The sequence below is a fragment of the Cherax quadricarinatus genome, chromosome 4, assembly GCF_038502225.1.
Source record: "Cherax quadricarinatus isolate ZL_2023a chromosome 4, ASM3850222v1, whole genome shotgun sequence".
Lineage (NCBI taxonomy): Eukaryota > Metazoa > Arthropoda > Malacostraca > Decapoda > Parastacidae > Cherax > Cherax quadricarinatus.
Window position 1 is genome coordinate 53,725,104 of NC_091295.1, and position 26,232 is coordinate 53,751,335.

The window sequence follows — 26,232 nt, forward strand, 5'->3', positions numbered from 1 at the left end:
ATAGTGACTATCACAATATGGTGACTATCAGAGTATGGTGACTATCACAGTATCGTGACTATCACAGTATGGTGACTAACACTACCACATTATGGTGGCTATCACAGTATGGTGACTAACACTACCACAGCATGGTGACAATCACAGTATAGTAACTAACACTACTACAGTATGGTAATTAATATTACCACAGTATGGTGACTAACGCTACCACAGTATGGTGACTATCACAGTATGGTGACTAACACTACCACAGTATGGTGACTATCACAGTATGGCTACTATCACAGTAAGGTGACTAACACTATCACAGTATGGTAACTAACACTGCTACAGTATGGTGATTAACACTACCACAGTAAGGGGACTAACACTACTACAGTAAGGGGACTAACACTACCACACTAAGGGGACTAACACTACCACAGTAAGGGGACTAACATTACCACAGTAAGGGGATTAACATTACCACAGTATGGGGACTACCATTACCACAGTATGGTGAATATCACAGTACGTTGACTATCACTTTCACAGTAAAGGGTCTAAAACTACCACAGAAAGGGGACTAACACTACCACAGTAAGGGGACTAGCACTACCACAGTAAGGGGACTAACATTATCAGAGTAAGGGGATTACCATTACCACAGTAAGGGGACTACCATTACCACAGTATGGTGACTATCATAGTAGGTTGACTAACACTTTCACAGTAAGGGGACTAACACTATCACACTAAGGGGACTAACACTACCACAGTAAGGGGACTAACATTACCACAGCAAGGGGTCTAACACTATCACAGTAAGGGGACTGACACTACCATAGTAAGGGGACTAACATTACCACAGAAAGGGGATTAACAGTGCCACAGTAAGGGGATAAACACTACCACAGTAAGGAAACTAACAATGCCACAGTAAGGGGACTAACACTACCACAGTAAGGGGACTAACACTACCACAGTAAGGGGACTAACACTACCACAGTAAGGGAACTAACACTACCACAGCAAGGGGACTAACATTACCGCAGCAAGGGGACTAACGCTACCACAGTAAGGGGGCTAACACTACCACAGTAAGGGGACTAACACTGCCACAGTAAGGGGACTAACACTACCACAGTATGGGGACTAATACTGCCACAGCAAGGGTACTAACACTACCACAGTATGGTGACTTACACTACCACGGAATAGGGACTAACATTACCACAGTAAGGGGACTACCATTACCGCAGTATGGTGACTGTCAAAGTAGGTTGACTAACACTTTCACAGTAAAGGGACTAACACCATCACAGTAAGGGGACTAACACTACCATAGTAAGGGGACTAACATTACCATAGTAAGGGAAGTAACATTACCACAGTAAGGGGACTAACACTACAAGAGTAAGGGGACTAACATTACCACAGCAAGTGGAGTAACACTACCACATTAAGGGGACTAACACTACCACAATAAGGGGACTAACACTACGAGAGTAAGGGGACTAACATTACCACAGTAAGGGGACTAACACTGCCACAGTAAGGGGACTAACACTGCCACAGTAAGGGGACTAACACTACCACAGTAAGTGAACTAACATTACCACAACAAAGGGACTAACACTACCACAGAAAGAGGACTAACACAACAATAGTAAGGGGACTAACACTACCAGAGTAAGGGGACTAGCACTACCATAGTAAGGGGACTAACATTACCACAGCAAGGGGTCTAACACTACCACAGTAAGGGGACTAACATTACCACAGCAAAGGGACTAACACTGCCACAGTAAGGGGACTAACACTACCACAGTAAGGGGACTAACATTACCACAGTATGGTGACTAACACTACCACAGTAAGGGATCTACCATTACAATAGTATGGTGACTATCTCAGTATGTTGACTAACACTTTCACTGTAAGGGGACTAACACTACCACAGTAAGGGAACTAACACTACCACAGCAAGGGGACTAACATTACCGCAGCAAGGGGACTAACGCTACCACAGTAAGGGGGGCTAACACTACCACAGTAAGGAGACTAACACTGCCACAGTAAGGGGACTAACATTACCACAGTAAGGGGACTAGCACTACCACAGTAAGTGGACTAACATTACCACAGTAAGGGGATTACCATTACCACAGTAAGGGGACCACCATTACCACAGTAAGGGGACTAACATTACCACAGTAAGGGGATTACCATTACCACAGTAAGGGGACTACCATTACCACAGTATGGTGACTATCACAGTAGGTTGACTAACACTTTCACAGTAAGGGGACTAACACTATCACACTAAGGGGACTAACACTACCATAGTAAGGGGACTAACATTACCACAGCAAGGGGTCTAACACTACCACAGCAAGGGGACTGACACTACCATAGAAAGGAGACTAACATTACCACAGTCAGGGGACTAACACTACCACAGTAAGGGGACTAACACTACCACAATATGGGGACTAACACTACCAGAGTAAGGGGACTAACATTACCATAGTAAGGGGACTAACACAACTACAGTAAGGGGACTAACACTGCCACAGTAAGGGGACTAACACTACCACAGTAAGTGAACTAACATTACCACAGCAAAGGGACTAACACTACCACAGTAAGGGGACTAACACTACCATAGTAAGGGGAATAACACTACCAGAGTAAGGGGACTAACACTACCATAGTAAGGGGACTAACATTGCCACAGCAAGGGGTCTAACACTACCACAGTAAAAGGACTAACATTACCACAGCAAAGGGACTAACACTACCACAGTAAGGGGACTAACACTACCACAGTAAGGGGACTAACACTGCCACAGTAAGGGGACTAACACTACCACAGTAAGGGGACTAACATTACCACAGTATGGTGACTAACACTACCACAGTAAGGGGTCTACCATTACCATAGTATGGTGACTATCTCAGTAGGTTGACTAACACTTTCACTGTAAGGGGACTAACACTACCACAGTAAGGGAACTAACACTACCACAGTAAGGGGACTAACATTACCGCAGCAAGGTGACTAACGCTACCACAGTAAGGGGGCTAACACTACCACAGTAAGGGGACTAACACTGCCACAGTAAGAGGACTAACACTACCACAGTATGGGGGCTAATACTGCCACAGTAAGGGGACTAACACTACCACAATAAGGGGACTAACATTACCACAGCAAGGGTACTAACACTACCACAGTATGGTGACTTACACTACCACGGAAAGGGGACTAACATTACCACAGTAAGGGGACTACCATTACCGCAGTATGGTGACTGTCAAAGTAGGTTGACTAACACTTTCACAGTAAGGGGACTAACACCATCACAGTAAGGGGACTAACACTACCATAGTAAGGGGACTAACATTACCATAGTAAGGGAAGTAACATTACCACAGTAAGGGGACTAACACTACAATAGTAAGGGGACTAACATTACCACAGCAAGTGGAGTAACACTACCACAGTAAGGGCACTAACATTACCACAGTAAGGGGACTAACAGTGCCACAGTAAGGGGACTAACATTACCACAGTAAAGGGACTAGCACTTCCACAGTAAGGGGATTAACATTACCACAGTAAGGGGATTAGCACTACCATAGTAAGGGGACTAACACTGCCACAGTAAGGGGACTAACACTGCGACAGTAAGGGGACTAGCATTACCACAGTAAGGGGACTAACATTACCACAGTAGGAGGACTAAAACTACCACAGCAAAGGGACTAACACTACCACAGTAAGGGGACTAACCCTACCACAGTAAGGGGACTAACACTACCACAGTAAGGGGAGTAACACTACCACAGTAAGGGGACTAAAACTACCACAACAAGGGGACTAACACTACCACACTAAGGGGGGTCACCCCTACTAGTGTAAGGGGACTTCCCCTACCCGTAAACTCTGCTATACTCCCTCTCTTTCTGCTGAGTTTGTAAATCGATACCTAGGCGTCTCTCTCTCTCTCTCTCTCTCTCTCTCTCTCTCTCTCTCTCTCTCTCTCTCTCTCTCTCTCTCTCTCTCTCTCTCTCTCTCTCTCTCTCTCTCTCTCTCTCTCTCTCTCGTCCCTATCTCTGCTTCCCTCTATCTCTTCTTTACATTTTTTTCGTTCCTCTTTTGCAGTCTCCTTCACTATTCATCTCACCCTTTTCTTGCCTTCTCTTCCTCTTCTCCACCTCTTGTGTTCTTTTTCGCCTCCCCATATATATATATATATATATATATATATATATATATATATATATATATATATATATATATATATATATATATATATATATATATAAATATATATATATATATATATATATATATATATATATATATATATATATATATATATATATATATATATATATATATATATATATGTCTTCTTTCTCTGTCTTTTTTTTCTAACTTCACATTCTCATTCTCTCTCTCTCTCTCTCTTTCTCTCTCTTTGTTCCATTATCTCCCCCTGCATCTCAAGCCTCCAAGTGCAGTTCTCCAGTCTATGGACATTGAATAGTGTTGATGCATCGCAGAGATAAAGCCAACTTTCTCAAACACCCACACCAGCACCCACACCAGCACCCACACCAGCACCCACACCAGCACCCTCACAGCACCCACACCAGCACCCACACCAGCACCCACATCAGCACCCACACCCACACCAACGCCCACACCTCTAATTTCCTAAACACACCCATACCATGACACATTGGTATTATTATTATTATTATTATTATTATTATTATTATTATTATTATTATTATTATTATTATTATCGTGGGGAAGTGCTAAGTCCGCGGGGGACATATATTTCTTATATAATGGCTGATAATCAGGTTTGATCCAAGGAAGAGGAAGAGGATTCCTATTTCTTGGATCAAGAGCCCTTCAACAAGGCATCCCCCTTGAAAAAAGGGGATACTCACTGATGAGAGTGCTCGTCTCACAGTCGCAAGGACAGGGGTTCGACTCCCTGGCAAGGAGAAAAATATCTGTCAGTTTCCTTAAACACCTGCTGCCTCTGCTTGCCTAGCAGTAAAACAGGTGTTTGTGTGTTAGCCCACTGTTGCGGGTCGCATCGAGGATCAAATATGTATTAGGAAATTCCAGTACCTGCTGGAATGTCAGGCCCGTGTATAAGAACCTCCAGTACCTGCTGGAATGTCAGTCCCATGTGCAAGAACCTCCAGTACCTGCTGGAATGTCAGGCCCGTGTATAAGAACCTCCAGTACCTGCTGGAATGTCAGTCCCATGTGCAAGAACCTCCAGTACCTGCTGGAATGTCAGGCCCGTGTATAAGAACTTCCAGTACCTGCTGGAATGTCAGTCCCATGTGTAAGAACCTCCAGTACCTGCTGGAATGTCAGGCCCGTGTATAAGAACCTCCAGTACCTGCTGGAATGTCAGTCCCATGTATAAGAACCTCCAGTACCTGCTGGAATGTCAGTCCCGTGTGTAAGAACCTCCAGTACCTGCTGGAATGTCATGTCCAGAGCAAGAAAATACTTCAGTCCTGCATGTAAGAAACTCCAGTACCTGCTGGAACGTCAGTCTAGTGTATAAGAACCTTCAGTACCCGCTGGAATGTCAAGTCCCGTCTGTAAGAACCTCCAGTACCTGCTCGAATGTAATGTCTAGAGCAAGAAAATACTCCAGTCCTGTGTGTAAGAAACTCCAGTACCTGCTGGCGATACTCAGGTTTTGGGTAAATAGTATCCGTGTACCTAAATATGTTAATTACAAAAAATGTCTGTGAAGTCAAACATCAGCACAACACCGCCATGTTTTCCTGCCATTGGTGTATAAATTTACGTAAGTTAATGTAAATAAAATGCTTTTGTATTTTGCTTACCTTATACGAGTGATTTTAATGCGAAATATGTTAGGAAAATGCGAAATATATTAGGAAAATGCGAAATATGTTAGGAAAATGCGAAATATGTTAGGAAATGCGAAATGTGTTAGGAAAATGCGAAATATGTTAGGAAATGCGAAATGTGTTAGGAAAACGCTAAATATGATAGGAAAAGGAGAAATATGCTAGGAAGATACGAAATACGTGAGGAAAATAGATCATGGAAAAAATGTTAGATTTATTGATGAATTAAGAATCTTAATAAAAACTACAGGATGAAATTAACACTAACAGAGAAAACAAGTTACGGAAACAAGTTACTGAGAGATAAGTAAGACACATGTGGAAGAGTTGGGTATCTATACTGTTGAAACGTTTCGCTTTCTCGGCAGGCTTCTCTGGTCATGTATATAGTGATGTGAGTTATTGGAGACAGTGTAAGCGGTGGAGAGGTGGGTATGAGGTGGTCAGTCCCTCAGCCTTGAAGAAGAAGTAATATTTACAGACTGACAGATGTCTCGATACTAACAGACTGACAGATGTCTTAATACAGACTGACAGACGTTTCGAAATTCTAAGGACACATTTATTGGGGTTCAAGCAGTGCACGAAGAACCCTAGGCAGACAGACGCACATGATCGCGTCAGATAAGCAGACAGAACATTCACTAGATATGTAGATAACTATTTCAGCTGAGAGAATGGCAGATGTTTAAAGAGCAGACAGTGAGGCTCCCATGGGACATAAACATTACCTTCCCCTCCAGTAGGTCCATGATGTTGTACTCCATGATGGCCGCCGGCAGCCTCAACTCCTTCCTCGGCTATCTTATTACGGTCCTTTCTCCTGCACGCCCACGCACGCCCAAATGGCTGCACACCCGGTCAACGCACTGTTTTTATTAATCACTGTTCACTCACACACTTGATAAACTTCTCACTTGAAAACAGTTCAGGGTATTCCAAATATTTCCCTTTTCCGTTTACACGGGTAAATGTAAACACTTGTCGATATTATCTGAGCGATAAATTCAATTAGTTTTTAATTAATTTGCGATATTATCACATTTTGGGAGAAGATTTGCAACACCCAAAAGAAAGAGACTCATCACAAGGAAGAAATGTGGGAGATATTGCTGATAAGAATGATGAACTAAATAATGAAGGAGCACGCATACAGCGGGGAGTTCTTCTCATGTTATTCACCTTTGTCAGGTCTGGAACTGGGCCACGGGGGCGTTGACCCCCGACAACATCCTTTAGGTACTGTGTTCACCTGGCTTGAGTTACAAAGAGCTAGTATTATCCTGTTTATCTAATAGTTTGTACTTTTTGCTAATTTTCTGTTAACGCAAATTTAGGATAACTTTAACATAACGTTAACCTAACATAATCTGTATAACCAGTGGCCGAGGAAATCAATAAGGATGCGTAGATCGTACAGAAACACACGCACTGAGGCAGGGTTCGTCAGGTAACAGGACAAGTGTTTCCTGACGAGGGTCTTAGTCATATGAAGGCCCACAGCTGGAGTTTTTGGTCCTCTGACCGAGGCCTTTCACTGGCTCTCCCCTCCACCCCTTTACAAAATATGGTCATAATTATAACAGTGGGGTTTATTAAGTTACAAACTGCTTGTGACTTGAGCAAAACGTTTCTTTTTCCAAGTATAAAAGTTCCAAGTATAGAAGTTCCAAGGCTCTTCAACATTCTCCCTTCAGATATTCCTTACCAGGGATTACTAAAACATAGAAGAAAAAGGCACAATACCATGACTCGAACGATACACAAATTACCCGCACATGGAAAGATCTTATGACGACATTTCGGTCCGACTTGTGACTTATAAATGATGCAAGTAGGACCGAAACGCCGTCATAAAACTTCTCTCGCCTATGTGCGGGTTATTGTGGATTACTAAAAATTCTCTTAAATTGCATCCCAGAGAACTTGACACATTCCCGTAAAACATGCTTGATCAACTGGCCTGTAGTACGTAAAGCAAGCTGCAAACACTAACAGTGGGGATGATCAGACTGTCAGTCACGGGGCCTGGCCATGTTGAGGTCACGAGTCTTTCTATTTTAGAAGTCTGGTGACATTTTGTTGTTTCCGGTCAGTCTGGTGCGCATGCGCCGTGTGTTTTGTCTGCTTGACGGCTTTTTTTTTTTAAGTCGTGTTTTTGTTTAATCGCATTATCGTATTTTGTCTGTTTGTTTGCTTCGATTTTTATAAAGTGTGTTTGTTTTACATTATATTATTGCGTGGTAGTTGATATTGTTTGTCTGTGTTTGTTTGCACTGAAGTTCCTAGTAATTAGTGGTAGGTGATTTTTGTTTTCCTTTGTTTGTATTGTATCGTCTTGTATATAGCGTCCATGATTTTTTTGCTGCTGGTCTTTTTTTTTTTGGGGGGGGGAGGGCTTGTTGGTGTCCTTAATTTCCAGTACTGCCACCATGACTCTCACTATTACAGTAACATTACTATCACCTTAAGAACACCAACATTATCAACATTACAGCACCTTCATAACTGTCATAAGAGCACAACTATCACAAGCACTATAATAACAACCATCGTCATCACAGCACCACCATCACCCCTCACACTATCATTCTCACGGTCAGTCACTATCCCTGCAGCAGCCATGTTACATCCGGTCCTCTCTCGTTTACAGCTGAGAAAGTCATATGAGGAGCCGGTGTGCTCTTATCATTCACTTGAGCTTGGTTATGGTGAAATTCTCTGAGAAGTGTAAGATACAAAGAGTTTCTTCAGAACTAACCCGGCTCGGCTTTCTGCTAGTTCGGCCCTTAATAACTACCGTATTTCGCGGCTTATAAGGCGCGGCTTATAAGACTTGCTTTAAACCATACCCCCGGCTGGGATTGAACCCGCGGTCATAGAGTCTCAAAACTCCAGCCCGTCGCGTTAGCCACTAGACCAGCTAGCCACAATAAGATTTATCCAACTAGGTATATTTCTACACCATAGGAAGGTTAGCACAGGCACCTCTGTGACCACAAATGCAAGTTTTTACAGACGAATCTCCAGCTAGCGTGGCCGTGACGAACTCTAGCTCAAGTCCCTTCACTGCCGTCAACATGACTTAAGAAATCGTAATGACACGATTGCAAATAAACCATACCCCCGGCCGGGATTGAACCCGCGGTCATAGAGTCTCAAAACTCCAGCCCGTCGTCATGTTGACGGCAGTGAAGGGACTTGAGCTAGAGTTCGTCACGGCCACGCTAGCTGGAGATTCGTCTGTAAAAACTTGCATTTGTGGTCACAGAGGTGCCTGTGCTAACCTTCCTATGGTGTAGAAATATACCTAGTTGGATGAATCTTATTGTGGCTAGCTGGTCTAGTGGCTAACGCGACGGGCTGGAGTTTTGAGACTCTATGACCGCGGGTTCAATCCCGGCCGGGGGTATGGTTTATTTGCAATCGTGTCATTACGATTTCTTAAGTCAAGACTTGCTTTAGTTTCAATGGTTCGGCATCGGACGTAACTGGGAGAGCTGCAGCACACCGCACACCCCAAACTTATAGCTCCCGTCACTGACGTTCAGTTTATAGGACGCAGGGTGGTTTTTGGAGACATTTATGGAGAAAATGCGTCTAATAAGCAGCGTAATACGGTATTTAGCGTGGCTAGTGGACCTCGTATCGCAGTGAAAGGGGGAGGCATTAAGCTCACAAAATGGCCAGGGTACTCCAAAATAAAAGAAATGAATTAATGTACATTTTCGTATGGATTCCATCATACACTGACTTACACCTACATGATAAAGTTGTTAAGTTAGCCACAGAATATAACATTAAAGAAAATGTAGAATATAACTTTGGTATGTCTGTATCAAGCATTAGGAATAATATTAGGAGAGAGAAAAGTGATGAAGGTTAATGTCGTAGAAATGCATTTAGAAGCCTGAATAGATCTATCACTTACTATGACAGCATGAACGTACATAAGTAAACTTATGGAGAAACTTGAATTGTGAACTTCCTGGCTAATGTAGTAGCCAGGTTTAGGCTTAGTTACAAGTACTAGCTGGCTGATGTACTAACCATGTTTAGGCTTGGTTACAAGGACTTCTGACAGTGTGGCAGACACGCAGATAAAGGACCTAGCTAAACAGAAAGTATATGGCCAACCTTATGGTCACTATCGTGAACACTGTGCTTCATTATGCACACAGTCGTAATAACACGATTGTAAACAAACCACGGAACAGGTGAGGTTTGAACCCATGGTGAGTGAATCGTAAACCTCCAGGCCATGGATTCATAAACCACCTGTTCTGTTGTTTATGTGCTTCATTGTCGACTTACTGAGAAATATGAAAATAGACGCATAATAACCTATATGTTTATATATATATATATATATATATATATATATATATATATATATATATATATATATATATATATATATATATATATATATATATATATATATATATATATATATATATATATATATATATGCAATATGATCACAGTATATATATATTGGTATATATATGTATTGGTCCAGTGTGGGTAGATTGGTAAAGCACTGCGTACCTTGTCCTAAGGTTCGTAGGTTCGAGTCTCCTTCAGCCAGAGATCAGTGTTTGTGTATATTTCGCATGCTCTCGCGAATTCCTTGCATTGTTCAAATCTCTAGTAAGGCTGATGCATGCAGGGGATGAGATGAAAAGCTGTAAGCCTTCTCCCTGAAAGCTGGCTGCCTTGGATCAAACGTGTAGCGCATGCTACACGCCAAGGTATTGGTCCAGTGTGGGTAGATTGGTAAAGCACTGCGTACCTTGTCCTAAGGTTCGTAGGTTCGAGTCTCCTTCAGCCAGAGATCAGTGTTTGTGTATATTTCGCATGCTCTCGCGAATTCCTTGCATATATATATATATATATATATATATATATATATATATATATATATATATATATATATATATATATAAGGAGGGGTGTTAATGTTGCAGTTTAAAAACTGTAGTGTAAAGCACCCTTCTGGCAAGACAGTGATGGAGTGAATGATGGTGAAAGTTTTTCTTTTTCGGGCCACCCTGCCTTGGTGGGAATCGGCCAGTGTGATAATAAAAAAAATATATAAGCCTGTTAACTCTTTTGGGGCCTAGTTCCTAGGCCTTTTGTGTATCCATATCCTCTTGGGTTACCGTCCATGGGGTGGAAATAGGATGTACAATACTCTAGCTGCTTCAGCAGCAAAATCTAAATCTAATCCCCGTTGAGTAGAATTTCGATCGAGTTTCTTAGCACCTGTTGTCCCTGTTACCTAGGAGTAAATGGATATCTAGGAATTGGTTGACTGTTGTGGGTCGCATCCTTGGGAAGGACCTAGAAAATATAACCCCCAAGGGAAAGAAGCCACCCTGTTTGGCTGTCTTGGGCTTTCTTCGGTTATTAACACTATATGGTATACCTTACCTTTGATGTACCTTTGATGAGTTCCGAGAGTTTTGCTACTCCCAGAGTCCGGCCATGGGCCAGGCTCGTCTGGTCAACTAGGCTGATTTGTCAAAGAAACTGCCAATTATGTCCGCTTATTCTCAGGCAGAAAGAAACCGCTGCAGCATCCACCAACTAAAGTACAAGAAACAGGTCGTAGAACGCAAGCCACTGAAGTAACCAGTACTGAAGCTGGAGCGTATAAACCAGTAAAATACCGGACCTTGCGCTAAAAGAAAAGAAACAGGTTGTTGGATGCATAAACCACAGAGGTAACGGGTCTTAAGGTGAAGAAACCAGACCTTCATCATTAGAAACCGAGCGTCTAGCAAGAGAAACTCGAGGCAAGGACAGGTGTGGGATTAGAGATAATCCCTAGTGTTTACCTTTCCGGCAGGATACTGGCTTTTATTTCTCAGAGGCAGGAGATTAGGCACGCCAGCAGCATCAAGGATACTGGTTTTATCTCTCAGATGCAGGAGATTACTTTAGGCACGCCTCCAGCAGCGTCAAAAGATAGGTAAAATAACTACTCACGTCAAATCAAAAACTTAACAGAACAGGTACAAGTGTAACAGTTGGGTACCCCGCCCTCTTTTGCGCTTACCTCGAAATAGCACGGACACAATGCATGCACACACACGTACACACACACACACGCACACACACACACACACACACACACACACACACACACACACACACACACACACACACACGCACACAGTGTGAATGTGTGTGTGTGGTCACACAAAATGACCAGCGAAGAGGCGGGGCCAGGAGCTGTGACTTGACGCCTGCAATCACAATTAGGTAAATACACACACACACCAAGACGACACAAACATATCAAACACACATCAACACAACACCAGCACGGGAAACACGTATTCCAACACAGCAAGCACAAAAATAGCACACGAAGACAGCAAGCACGCCAAACATGCACCAAAGCAATGCAATAAACAAACAGTAATACAGCACAAACAAAAAAATTTACACACCCGCTCAGAGAAAGTACAATAAACACACACCAATAAGCAAGCACACTACACACACACACACACACACACACACACACACACACACACACACACACTCTACACACACACACACACACACACACACACACACACACACACACACACACACACACACTCTACACACACACACACACACACACACACACACACACACACACACACACACACACACACACACACACACACACACACACACACACACACACATCAACCGGCACACATCAACCAGCCTGGCAAACCTGAGAATAGCGTTCCGTTACCATAGTAAGGAATTTTTCAAGACACTATACACTGTGTACGTTAGGCCCATACTGGAGTATGCAGCACCAGTTTGGAACCCACACCTGGTCAGACACGTCAAGAAATTAGAGAAAGTGCAAAGGTTTGCAACAAGGTTAGTTCCGGAGCTCAAGGAAATATCCTACGAAGAAAGGTTGAGAGAAATCGGCCTGACGACCCTGGAGGACAGGGGGATCGGGGAAGACATGATAACGACATACAAAATACTGCATTGAATAGATTAGGTAGATAGAGACAGGATGTTCCAGAGAGGGGACACAGAAACAAGGGGTCATAATTGGAAGCTGAAGACTCAGACGAGCCAAATTGATGTTAGGAAGTATTTCTTCAGTCATAGAGTTGTGTAGACAGCCTGTACTGTCTGCACAGATAGCCTGTACTGTCTGCACAGACAGCCTGTACTGTCTGCACAGACAGCCCATGCTGTCTGCCAGCTCAGTTCATATTTTGCGCCACTAAGGTGCTGCCCTCTGGGCCTATCCAAGTCTGTGGGAAGCTGGTCCCATACTCTCACACTCACACAGCGGCCTAGCAGGAAGACACAAGGCCTAGTAGCTCTCTCCTCACGTGGGATGGCCTTCCCGGGCCATGGGCACAACACACAAGCCTGTGTACCCACCACGACTTTGCAAATAAACAAAGAAGCCTCCGAAGACGTCTATCATTAACCACCCGCTTTCAGCTCTACCAAATAATCGCTGGTTCACATTGGTTCACATTGGTGGGAAGCTGTGGTCGCAGCAGTTGTGTTTGCCCGGAGAGAGGAAGGAAAAGGTATGAAGTCATCTTCACTTTGTCACCCTATACAGGAAGCATCCGTCTCTCAACGAGTTATCCTGACGTCGTGTCTGCATGTTTAAGCATCCAGACACAGGTACAAGCAGGATCTAGCCGAAATTTGCCGAATTTCTTCGAGAATTGTAAGTGACCCCATGCTACAGCGTCGAGAATTGTAAGTGGCGTCCCAGTGACCCCATGCTACAGCGTCCCACGCTGTTTCTCAAGTCACATGTTCAGCGTCACTTGTATGTTGCTGTTGTTGTTCAGCTCAGCACAGCTGTTTCAGCAAGCCAGAGGTGAGTTTTGTGGTGATTTCTGCGTGCAGTGTGTTTACCTGTGTTTGTGGGTGGGAGGAGGAGGAAGTGGCCAGATGCTCCCTCACCATACACTCACCCACGCTCCTCGCCACCACACTACCATACACTCACCACTACTCACTCTCTCTGCTGTGTTTTCTGCTGTTTTCCATATGAATTCATTGCCAGAGCAGTGTATCCAAGTGCCTGAGGCCACTTGAAGCTACGCGGATCAGCAAGCCATGTAGATCACGACGCCACATGGATCACGACGCCACGTTGGGTGTGGGCGATGTCACGTGGATCTACAAGCCACGTGAGTTACCAGATGTCCCAGGCCTCATACTGTGGTCTGCTGCCCGCATCACATTGACGCCACCGACGATGCTGCCCGACTTTATGACGTCACGATGTCTGCCTGACATCACCTCGAGATGTCTGCTGACATCACAGTGCTGCTGATATCACCTCGCAACATCACGCCTGGCATCACATGATGTCATATCGAGTGTTTCTAGTAATTATTTCAGTATTGTCGAGAAGATTGAGAGAAGATATATGTCGTGTGTTAATTAATTCCTCTCAGTCAGTGTTCTTACATGTTAGTGTATGGCTTAGTGTCAGTTTTGTGCACAGAAAAGCATCATTTGCTAGTTTAAGCCATGTTCTACCGCATGTACCGCGGGTGTGAGTAGTTTCCATGTGTCCAGTGAGGTCTGAGCCAGACCTGAGTAGCACCACTGTGCTAAGTCACCCGATGTGACCAGTGTGTTTGACAGCTGATATCAGTCAGCCCCTGAGCATATGAGCCCCCTTGTACAGAAAGCTCTTATGCTCGTCGCTCGTGATGTTCTGCAGAATCGTACCTGCTACGATTCCCATTGAGATTTGTTTCACTTCGCCTCCAGACCTTCAGAATGCAGTTATATGTAGAGAAACAAGTCTGGGGACGCTTAGACTAACCTCTGTTGTAACTCCAACTGCCGAGAGAATGACACTCGTCAAGCCGCAGTTAGCCCTGTCGGCAGGCGCTGTGTCAGCCTCGTGTCACAAGCTTCAGTGAGCAGCCTGCACAAAGAAGATGTCACTTCGACTGCTAGCTCTCTCACTGCAGTCTGGTGTATGATGTTACAACTCTCAGATGTTTTGCCCAGTCGTCTCTGCCACGACTCGCTCCACAACTCGCTCCACGTTCGCCCGCAGTGACAGCCCAGCGACAGTACCAGTCGAGACGTACCAGTCGAGAAGTGTCCTCCTGAGTCGCTTGCCAGAAGTCCTGCCCAGTTGCCGAGTTTTGTCGACGCCTCACTCGAGGGCACCAGCATGTCGTGCCCCAAGCTGAGTGAAAACCTGCAGTGACTCCTACGATGACTGCTACTGCTTCACCGTTCCAGAGGAGACAGTACCCTGTTACGTCACAGCTCAGCCGCAGCCATGTCTCCTATGTTGCAGTATCTGTCCAGACGCAGGAAGGTGTGCAGTAATGCCCATCGACGCTCACTGTCTATGACCACAATGCTTAGCACACCCCACATGCTTTTTTCTTCCCTCCCTGTAGGAAGTTATTTTTTCCATGTCCATATGTATATATATGTTTTTATTTTGTGTTCTGTGCCCTGTTCCTACGAGAGAGAGACCGAGTTTTTTTTTTACCGCCAGACATGGTCGGGACGACCATATGGCAGGTGGCCGAGCGTATGTAGACAGCCTATACTGTCTGTACAGACAGCCCATGCTGTCTGCCAGCTCAGTTCATATTTCGCGCCACTAAGGTGCTGCCCTCTGGGCCTGTCCAAGTCTGTGGGAAGCTGGTCCCACACTCTCACACTCACACAGAGGCCTAGCAGGAAGACACAAGGCCTAGTAGCTCTCTCCTCTCGTGGGATGGCCTTCCCGGGCCATGGGCACAACACACAAGCCTGTGTACCCACCACGACTTAGCAAATAAACAAAGAAACCTCCGAAGACGTCTATCATTAACTACCCGCTTTTAGCTGTACCAAATAATCGCTGGTTCACATTGGTTCACAGTTGTCAGGAAGTGAAATAGTCTAGCAAGTGATGTAGTGGAGGCAGGAGCCATACATAGCTTTAAGACGAGGTTTGACAAAGCTCAGGCAGCAGAGAGAAGACCTAGCAGTAAAGAGGCGGGGCCAGGAGCTGAGTCTCGACCCCTGCAACCACAATTAGGTGAGTACAATTAGGTGAGTACACACACACACACACACACACACACACACACACACACACACACACACATACGAAACCCAAGAGGAACGATAAGGCTCTTGGAACCGGGAGAGAATGGACCTAGTAACAACCAGCAAAGAGGCGGGTCCAGGAGCTGTGAATCAGCCCCTACAACCACATATAGGTGAGAACACACCAGCACAACAACCACACACCAAAACAGCAGCCACAACAAACACCAACAGAGCAAACAAGACAGACACCAACAGAGAATTTTTTCCCACTACGTAACTACCAGAGAGAGTAGAGTAGCAGCACACTGCGAGTGTAAAATAAATTAATAAAATAATAGCTTTTGGAATGTTGATAAGGAACCTATATTTTGGATATACCTTTGATGAGTTCAAAGGGTTTTTATACCACCAGAAATATTAAATTCATTGAGAATATTTGCCAGGTATATGATGTGATTACTGTGATGCGTTTAAATAGTAATGTTGAATATTTAATGTCTCGTTGCCAGACGCATCGCGGCCCTCTTTTTATATTTGATTATTAGCGGTAAATATACGATTTTTGTACATTTATTGAACGTGACCCAACACATAACTTAATCCAACTTGTTAGGTAAAAGGACACAAGTGCAATTAATGTGACATTTTACTGTGGCAACGTTTCGCTCTCCAGGAGCTTTGTCAAGCCGTAACACCATGACGAAGGTTTTACCTATCATAGAGTCGGTAATTTTACTACTAAACCCATCTTGACTTTAAAGAAAATAGGTCCTGAACTTAACTAGAGGCGCTGAGAAACTTAAGAACTACCTCAAAAAAAAATAATAACAGAGAAGTGAGGATATACTGAATAACCAACTGCAACCAGAAGGAATAACTGGAAAAGTGAGCAGATTGATGTCAGCTATGGTCTGTACATATTGGATCTTGTACTTGTAGAAGTGAAGATTATATTATATTATATGCCAGCGATAATAATACGAATCACAACCCTGAATCAGCCTTCGTAGTTGATACTAGAACATGTAGCAGTGTAGCCTACATCGAGAGCACAACAAAACTACGAAGTGGTGTGAATCAAGACTTTCTCAGTGATTCACAAAAAAGGGGAGTGATATGAGGAAAAATTTTCAACTAATCTGCTAAAATACAATTGAAGGAAGGAAAACTGAAGCAAAGTACAAAATGAAATATAACCAAACGACTGAGCGAAAGCGTAATATAAGCGACCAAACAACTGAGCGAAAGCGTAGTATAAGCGACCAAACAACTGAGCGAAAGCGTAGTATAAGCGACCAAACAACTGAGCGAAAGCGTAGTATAAGCGACCAAACAACTGAGCGAAAGCAAAATATAAACGTTTGAGGATCTTACGTTCAAGCATCACAAATGTGTCACTTCCACAGCTACAAGGAAAATAAAAGACTGGATAACTAAAAAAAATCTAAATAAGAGATGCCTTTCTACTTGTCTCCACTGTGAGAACCGACACAGTCTCTGGTGAACGTAACTTCGTCTCAGTAAAATGCCGTAACCCGCATGTTGTGTCTGTATATTCACCTAACATTTTGTCGGTAATTCTACCATTATTACCGTGTTGTGTCTTATTTCACATACTTGTGGGCATATTCAACCACTGATATACACACGAAATACATACGAGAATACTACCTGTATTCTTTAAAGGGCATATTGCTTTACAATAAAATTAAATTTTAAGACAGGCGAAAATGTAGATTTGGATAATGTACAGAGAGCTGCCACGACCCTTATCACAAATAACCCACAAATAGGAGAGAAACTTACGACGACGTTTCGGTCCGATTTGGACTATTTACAAGTCACACTGACTTGTAAATGGTCCATTTGGTAAATGGGTTATTTGTGGATTGTTCCAATCACGGTATTGTGTCTTTTTGTTATTTATTCTTATCAATTCAGACGAAAAAACATTTGGAAAAATCATAAAATCCTAATATTGTACCCCAAAACCCCTCACATTTCACTCCTTCAAGAACAGGTGAGAAAAACATAGCACACTAACCTAATGGTATTGAGACTGGCTTGTTATAGGTTCGAATCCCATTGCGTGGAAGGGGAAAACTGTATAAACACCGGCCTGCGCGTTACCATCACCAACAGCCTGACTGGCCATGTCATCAACTAGAAGGCCTGACATGAGACTGGGTTCTGGGAGTAATGATCCCTGAAACTATAACAGGTACACAAAGCGCAAAAGAAACTTAGCGTTGACGATGTTTCGCTCGTTCTTCCTCGTTTGTGCTTAAGGTGCTTCAACGACGTGGTTTTTTGACGTTTCGCTCTTGGCAAAGCTCTTCCCATAACGAAACGTTGACTATAAGAAATGTTTTCTCTTCACCAAGTGTTTTCCTACCAAACATGCCAACACCTGTTAGACAACAGATAGACAACAGGTAGACAACAGGTAAACAACAGGTAGACGACTGGAAAATTACATTAGCTTTCAGAAACTACGAACATCATCTGAATTTTCAGAAAATACTTATAACACAATTCAAACGTTGGTAAAAATACTTAGAGCGCTTAGTAAATGACTCTGAAGATACTCGAGAGGCCAGATCATCAGAAAAATAAGAGAAATCACGCGAGCGCAGCATCCTTACGAAACAAGAGAACAGCGTCCTTACAAAACAGGAACGGTCTGTTGAATCGCTCAGCAACAGATAGATTATTCCAGTCAACGAGGAGTTTATTTACTGAATTTCTCATCTATGGAAATGAGAGTTCGTTACTTCACGAAGTAACGGAGGATCCTTCACGTAATTTATTCACTAAGCGATCCTTCGCCAACGTGGGTTTGGAAACTAGGAATTCTTCATCAACTTGAGGTCCGCTTTTCATTACAGAATCCTACGGTAAGTATTTCATTGGAGGAGTCCTTTACGAGTCTTTCACTGGAGGAGTTCTTAACACGAGTCCTTCACTGGAGTCCTTAACATGAGTCCTTCACTGGAAAAGTCCCTCACACTAGTCTTTCACTGGAGGAGTCCTATACACGAGTCTTTCACTATACACGAGTCTTTCACTATACACGAGTCTCTGGCTAAGAAAGCCCTGGTAAACTAAAGGTTTCTTCGTTAAGGAGCCGTACTAGTATTTTGCTGAAAAGGGATTTTTCTTCGGTTAAGACCTTCTCCAGCAAGAGAACCTTCTTCAGCAAGAGAACCTTCTCCAGCAAGAGAACCTTCTCCAGCAAGAGAACCTTCTCCAACAAGAGAGAGAGAACCTTCCCCAACAAAGGCTCTACTACAACTACTGTAGCGGATGGTTTACCATTGGAAGAAAAACAAGCTTTTCCTGTGAGCAACACAAGCTTCTTGGTGTGTGTCTCTCTCTCTCTTCATCATTATACACATCATTTTCACTTATCGTCACCATTATCATGTTTGCCATACTCACCATCGTCATCATCCCCGTCACATATGCCATTACTTCAAATGGCACCATTATCGCCACGACTTCCTGCATCCTTCTCCCCCTCCTTCCCCCACCAACATGAGGCACGGGGAGGGGGGTAGAGAGGAGGGGAGAGAACCCTTTCCCCCACCACCACGTCAAATTTTAAAGCCTCTTATGTAACACAAGACAGAAGATGGTAGTCGTCGTAACACGAATTCCCAGCAAAACCAGCTTCAAGTGGAAGAATCTGGCGTAACCCATCGCTAAGAGCACTCCACTCACAATGGCCAGGAACCGGGCTCGATTTCCTGGCGCGGAGAAACATTACAAATACAAATTTATAATAATAATAATAATAATAATAATAATAATAATAATAATAATAATAATAATAATAATAATAATAATAATAATATTTATTTCTACAAGTACAGGGTACAACTAAGCAGACCATAGCTAACGTCAGTGACATACTACTATATAGAAAGCCCCTTGTTATGCAGAGCATTTTGGCCAAATTAGGTCAAGTTTGTCTCCAGGATTCGACCCACACCAGTCGACTAACACTCAGGTACTAATTTACTAGGGACGCCAAGCCTATGATGATTCTCTTCATATCGCTTGTGCTCTCTAGGCTGGAATGCTGTTGCATTCCAGCCTAGGAGCTGGAGACATTGCAGACCTGGAGAGTGTACAAAGAACTTTCACGGCACACGTAGGTACGATAAGGCACCTAAACTACTGGGAGCGGTTGAAGGTCCTTGACCTGTATTCCCTGGAACGCAGGCGAGAGAGATACATGATAATATACACTTGGAAGGTCCTGAAGGGATTGGCACAAAACCTGCACACGAAAATCACTCCATATGAAAGCAAAAGACTCGGCAGGTGATGCAACATTCCCCCGATGAAAAGCAGGGGTGCCACGAGTACACTGAGAGACAACACAATAAGTGTCCGGGACCCAAGATTGTTCAACTGCCTTCCAGCATACATAAGGGGGATTACCAATATACCCCTTGTTTTCTTCAAGAAGGCACTGGACAGGCACCTAAAGTCAGTACCTGACCAACCAGGCTGTTGTTCGTATGTCAGTTTGCGTGCGACCAGCAGTAACAGCCTGGTTGATCAGACCCAGTTCCACCATGATGCCTGGTCATAGACAGGGCCGCGGGGGCGTTGACCCCCGAAACCCTCTCCAGGTAAACTCGAGGTAAACTCCAGGGTGGAATGGGACAGCAACTGTCTTATTAAGGAAACACGCTCTGATGTTTTCACCCGTACCGGGGATCGAACCATGGACCTCAATGTGTGAGTGAGTGCGCTGTCAATCGAGACATTAAGAACAAAGAGGTGTAATACCGTGACTGGAACAATACACAAATAACCCACTCATAGGAAAAAGAAACTAGAGTGTCCCGTAGCTCGGTTGATGGAGCACTCGACTAACTTGTTCGATCACCGGTACTGGTGAAAACATCAGGGCGTTTTGTCCTTAAGACACCTGCTGTCTCTGTTTACTTAGTAGTAAATAGGTACCTGGGTGTTGATGAGAGTAAGACACATATGCAACATCTGGGTATCTTTATTGTAGACGTTTCGCCATCCAGTGGCTTTATCAATACAAATTCTAGGACATAACTTGAAGACAGTAGAACTATGTACAGAAGATGAGGTAATCAGTCCCTCAACCTAGGAGTAGGTGCGAACAGCACCATAGTCGTGGAGATTCTCTTTGGGAAGGACCTACTTCCACTGGGGAATCCCGCCTACCAGTGAATTTGCCCTCGTCTGCTTCACCTGACGTTACTATATAAGCGCCAGGATTCTTTCTTCTGCTTCAGAATCTCCACGACTATGGTGCTGTTCGCACCTACTCCTAGGTTGAGGGACTGATTACCTCATCTTCTGTACATAGTTCTACTGTCTTCAAGTTATGTCCTAGAATTTGTATTGATAAAGCCACTGGATGGCGAAACGTCTACAATAAAGATACCCAGATGTTGCATATGTGTCTTACTCTCATCTTGTCGGTATTGTATACCATTCGTACACAACCTGGGTGTTAGTCGACTAGTGTGGGTTGCATCCTAGGGGACAAAATTAACCTAATTTGGCCGAAATCCTCTGCATAACAAGGGGTTATCTATATAGTGTCATTGATGTTAGCTATGGTCTGTATACGTTGTACATGTACTTGAAGATTGAGACACTTATGCAGCATATGGGAATCTTTATTCAGGAAACGTTTCGCCACACAGTGGCTTCATCAGTCCAATACAAAGAGGAAGGCGTAAGGAGAGGAGGAGAATGAGGTAATCAGTCCCTCAACCTGGAGTCGATGTGTTCAGTCCATCAATCTTGTAGAATGTACAGCACAGGTATGTATGTATAATGTTCGCCATGACCGTAGTCCTGGCACGGGTCTCAATCTTGCGATAACCCGTCTCTGGCTCCCGAGGGAGAAAGGTTTCTACAATGATGCGACATATGCTGTTCGTACGTCAGTTTGCGTGCGGCCAGCAGTAACACCCTGGTTGATCAGACCCTGATCCACCACGAGGCCTGGTCTCAGACCAAGCCGCGGGGGCGTTGACCCCCGAAACCCTCTCCAAGTATACTCCAGGTAAAACCCGATGTACGTCCAGTGTTCAGGTAGATGTGTAAGGTACTGGTAGCATGAATTACACACATATAAGAACATAAGAAAGGAGGAACACTGCAGCAGGCCAGTTGGCCCATACTAGGCAGGTCCTTTACAATTCATCCCACTAACAAACATTTGACCAACCCAGTTTTCAATGCCACCCAAGAAACAAGCTTCGATGTGCAGGTCCCTCTCAAATCCAACCCCTCCCACTCATGTACTTATCCAACCTAAATTTGAAACTACCCAAAGTCCTAGCCTCAATAACCCAACTAGGTAGACTGTTCCACTCATCAACTACCCTATTTCCAAACCAATACTTTCCTATGTCCTTTCTAAATCTAAACTTATCTAATTTAAATCCAGGGGGATGTTAACAAGGTCTTGAGGATATCTCTCCAAGAGAGAACCCGCAGTAATGGATTTAAATTAGATAAGTTTAGATTTAGAAAGGACATAGGTAAGTATTGGTTTGGAAATAGGGTAGTAGATGAGTGGAACAGTCTACCTAGTTGGGTTATTGAGGCTAGGACTTTGGGTAGTTTCAAATTTAGGTTGGATAAATACATGAGTGGGATGGGTTGGATTTGAGTGGGACTTCACATCAGAGCTTATCTCTTGGGTAGCATTGAAAATTGGGTAGGTCAAATGTTTGTTAGTTATTTATTATTATTAAAGATTAGCCGGCATTCTCCCGGCCCGGGCCTTGTCCAAGTGGTGGCCCGGCCTTGGCTCCCTCTTTAGGGAGTGTCTGAGACCTAAGTCTCCCATGGGAGGAGGCACAAGTACCTCCTCATCTTTGGGACCAACTGTCCCCAGGCCTAGCCACAAGCTAGGCCTCTCTGGTCTGCCATCCCCGCCCCAAGGGGGCTAATGGGAATGACAGTCTTATGAGCTAAAGGCTCGGGCTCAGGCACCTACCCTACCCTAGAAGGGCTGGGCATGGTGTCGATGTGAATGTTTGTTAGTGGGATGAATTGTAAAGGACCTGCCTCGTATGGGCCAGTAGGCCTTCTGCAGTGTTCCTACATTCTTATGTTCTTATGTTGAAGATTGAGACACTTATGCAGCATATGGAAATCTTTATTCAGGAAACGTTTCGCCACACAGTGGCTTCATCAGTCCAATACAAAGAGGAAGTTGAACATCAAAATGGTATACAATACCGACAGGTTGTTAGGTAAGACACATATGCAACAGTTAGACAACTTTATTCCGAAACGTTTCGCCTACACAGTAGGCTTCTTCAGTCGAATACAGAAAGTAGGCAGGAACAGTAGAGATGTGAAGACGATGTAATCAGTCCATCACCCTTAAAGTCGTAGAATTTGAGGTTGTCAGTCCCTCGGCCTGGAGAAGTTCAGTTCCATAGTCAGGAACTATCTGAAGATCAAGCGACAGTGCGGAGACTTAAATACTGTCGGAAGGAGAGGTGCAGGGTAGTAGTATTAGTAGTAGTAGTAGTAGTAGTGAGAGGCAACTGAGAGGTCATGTCCCTCTCAGATCCAACCCTTCTCACTTGAAAAGCTTGTTCAAGGTGTTTTCTGTACCAAGATGCCACGTGTTGCAGTGTCTGACAAGATGAACATCAAAATGGTATACAATACCGACAGGTTGTTAGGTAAGACACATATGCAACAGTTTAAGGAGAGGAGGAGAATGAGGTAATCAGTCCCTCAACCTCCTCCTCTCCTTACGCCTTCCTCTTTGTATTGGACTGATGAAGCCACTGTGTGGCGAAACGTTTCCTGAATAAAGATTCCCATATGCTGCATAAGTGTCTCAATCTTCAACTTGTCGGTTTTTCAAACCATTCATCACCTTATGTTCTTATGTTCTTATGTTCTCTCTTGGAGAGATATCCTCAAGACCTTGTTAATATCCCCTTTATTAATACCTATCTTCCACTTATACACTTCGATCAGGTCTCCCCTCATTCTTCGTCTAACAAGTGAATGTAACTTAAGAGTCTTCAATCTTTCTTCATAAGGAAGATTTCTAATGCTATGTATTAATTTAGTCATCCTACGCTGAATGTTTTCTAACGAATTTATGTCCATTCTGTAATATGGAGACCAGAATTGAGCTGCATAATCTAGGTGAGGCCTTACTAATGATGTATAAAGCTGCAGTATGACTTCTGGACTTCTGTTGCTTACACTTCTTGATATAAATCCCAGTAATCTATTTGTCTTATTACGTACGCTTAGGCATTGCTGTCTTGTTGTGGAAAAAGACACTTATGTACAGTTCAGGACATTTATTAAAGGAAACGTTTCGCCACGAGTGGCTTCTTCAGTCCTAATACAGAGAAAACTAAGAAAACACACATATATATAGTGGTGGGAGTCAGGTGAGGTGAAGCGTGGGTAGAGGTGGTAATAGTAGTAGTAGTAGTAATGGAACCAAGGAGGTGAGGTTAGAGAGGGACCTGCTGGCATCAAGTAACACCAGTTCCCATTACTACTACTACTACTATTACCACCTCTACCCACGCTTCACCTCACCTGACTCCCACCACTATATATATGTGTGTTTTCTTAGTTTTCTCTGTATTAGGACTGAAGAAGCCACTCGTGGCGAAACGTTTCCTTTAATAAATGTCCTGAACTGTACATAAGTGTCTTTTTCCACATCTTGTCGGTATCACCATACCATTTCCTCATTGCTGTCTTGGTTTAAGGTTGCTGCTTACCATAACCCCCAAGTCCTTTTCGCAATCTGTATGGCTAAGTTCTACATTATTTAACTTATAAGTGCTAGGGTTATGGACACTCCCGAGCTTCAGAACCTTGCATTTATCTACATTGAACTGCATCTGCCACTTTTCTGACCAAGAGTAGAGTTTGTCTAAATCCTCCTGAAGTTCCCTAACATCTACGTTTGAATCAATTATCCTACCTATCTTCGTGTCATCGGCGAATTTGCTCATATCACTAGTAATTCCTTCATCAAGATCATTGATATATATTATAAACAACAACGGGCCCAAGACTGATCCCTGTGGAACGCCACTTGTTACTGCTCCCCACTCGGATTTAACCCCATTTGTGGACACTCTCTGCTTCCTGTCTGTGAGCCATGATTCGATCCACGAGAGCACCCTTCCCCCAATGCCATGAGCTGCTACTTTCTTCAACAGTCTTTGGTGTGGAACTCTATCAAATGCCTTACTAAAATCTAAGTAAACAATATCAAATTCTTTATCTTGGTCAACAGCCTCAAAAGCTTTACTGAAGAAAGTTAATAAATTAGTTAGACAAGACCGGCCTCTTGTGAATCCATGCTGAGTATCATTAATCAAGCTATGCTTATCATAAGAACATAAGAACATAAGAATGTAGGAACACTGCAGAAGGCCTACTGGCCCATACGAGGCAGGTCCTTATCAAGACGACATCTACCTAAAGCTACTCAAGAAACAACTCCCGCACCCCCCAACACCAATCAAACCCAGCCCCTCCCACTCATATATTTGTCCAGTCTCTTCTTAAAGCTACCCAAGGTCCTAGCCTCTATCACCCCACTGGGAAGACTGTTCCACGCATCTACAACTCTGTTAGAAAACCAGTACTTACCTATGTCCTTTCTAAATCTAAATTTATCCAACTTAAATCCATTATTCCTTGTTCTTACCTGGTTCGACACCCTCAGTACTTTATTAATGTCTCCCTTGTTTATGCCCGTCATCCACTTATACACTTCAATGATATCTCCCCTCATTCTACGCCTCTCCAGAGAGTGGAGATTTAAGGCTTTAAGTCTATCTTCATACGGGAGGTTCCTTACACAGTAAATCATTTTAGTCATTCTTCTCTGTATGTTCTCTAATGAGTCTATGTCCATCCTGTAGTAAGGGGACCAAAACTGAGCAGCATAATCTAAATGAGGCCTCACTAGTGATGTATAGAGCTGTAAAATAACTTTTGGACTTCTGTTACTTATACTTCTTGAGATAAATCCAAGTAATCTGTTGGCCTTGTTGCGCACACTGAGGCACTGCTGTCTTGGCTTTAGATTTCTGCTTACCATGACTCCCAAGTCTTTTTCACATTCTGTATGACCAAGCTCTACTTCACCTAGATTATAGCTTCGAGGGTTATTTTCATTACCAAGGGCAAGTACCTTACACTTATCCACATTAAACTTCATCTGCC

At 43.6% G+C, this 26,232-nt stretch overlaps 1 protein-coding gene across 7 annotated transcripts in view; it reads right to left on the minus strand.

The window, feature by feature from the left end:
- The window catches only part of LOC128684504 (ATP-binding cassette sub-family C member 12), a 359,115-nt gene that overhangs the window by 114,741 nt on the left and 218,142 nt on the right, over positions 1-26,232 (minus strand). For 2 of the 7 annotated variants that reach the window (XM_070096809.1, XM_070096800.1), the window contains exons 1-2: positions 19,121-19,277; positions 6,639-6,901 (exon numbers count right to left, since the gene is read on the minus strand). The exons of the other annotated variants lie outside the window; for them this stretch is intronic. In XM_070096809.1, the coding sequence (XP_069952910.1) occupies positions 6,639-6,674 (36 nt within the window). In that variant the 5' untranslated portion in view covers positions 6,675-6,901; positions 19,121-19,277. Of the gene's footprint in view, positions 1-6,638; positions 6,902-19,120; positions 19,278-26,232 lie in introns of those variants that run through there. 7 annotated transcript variants of the gene reach the window in all.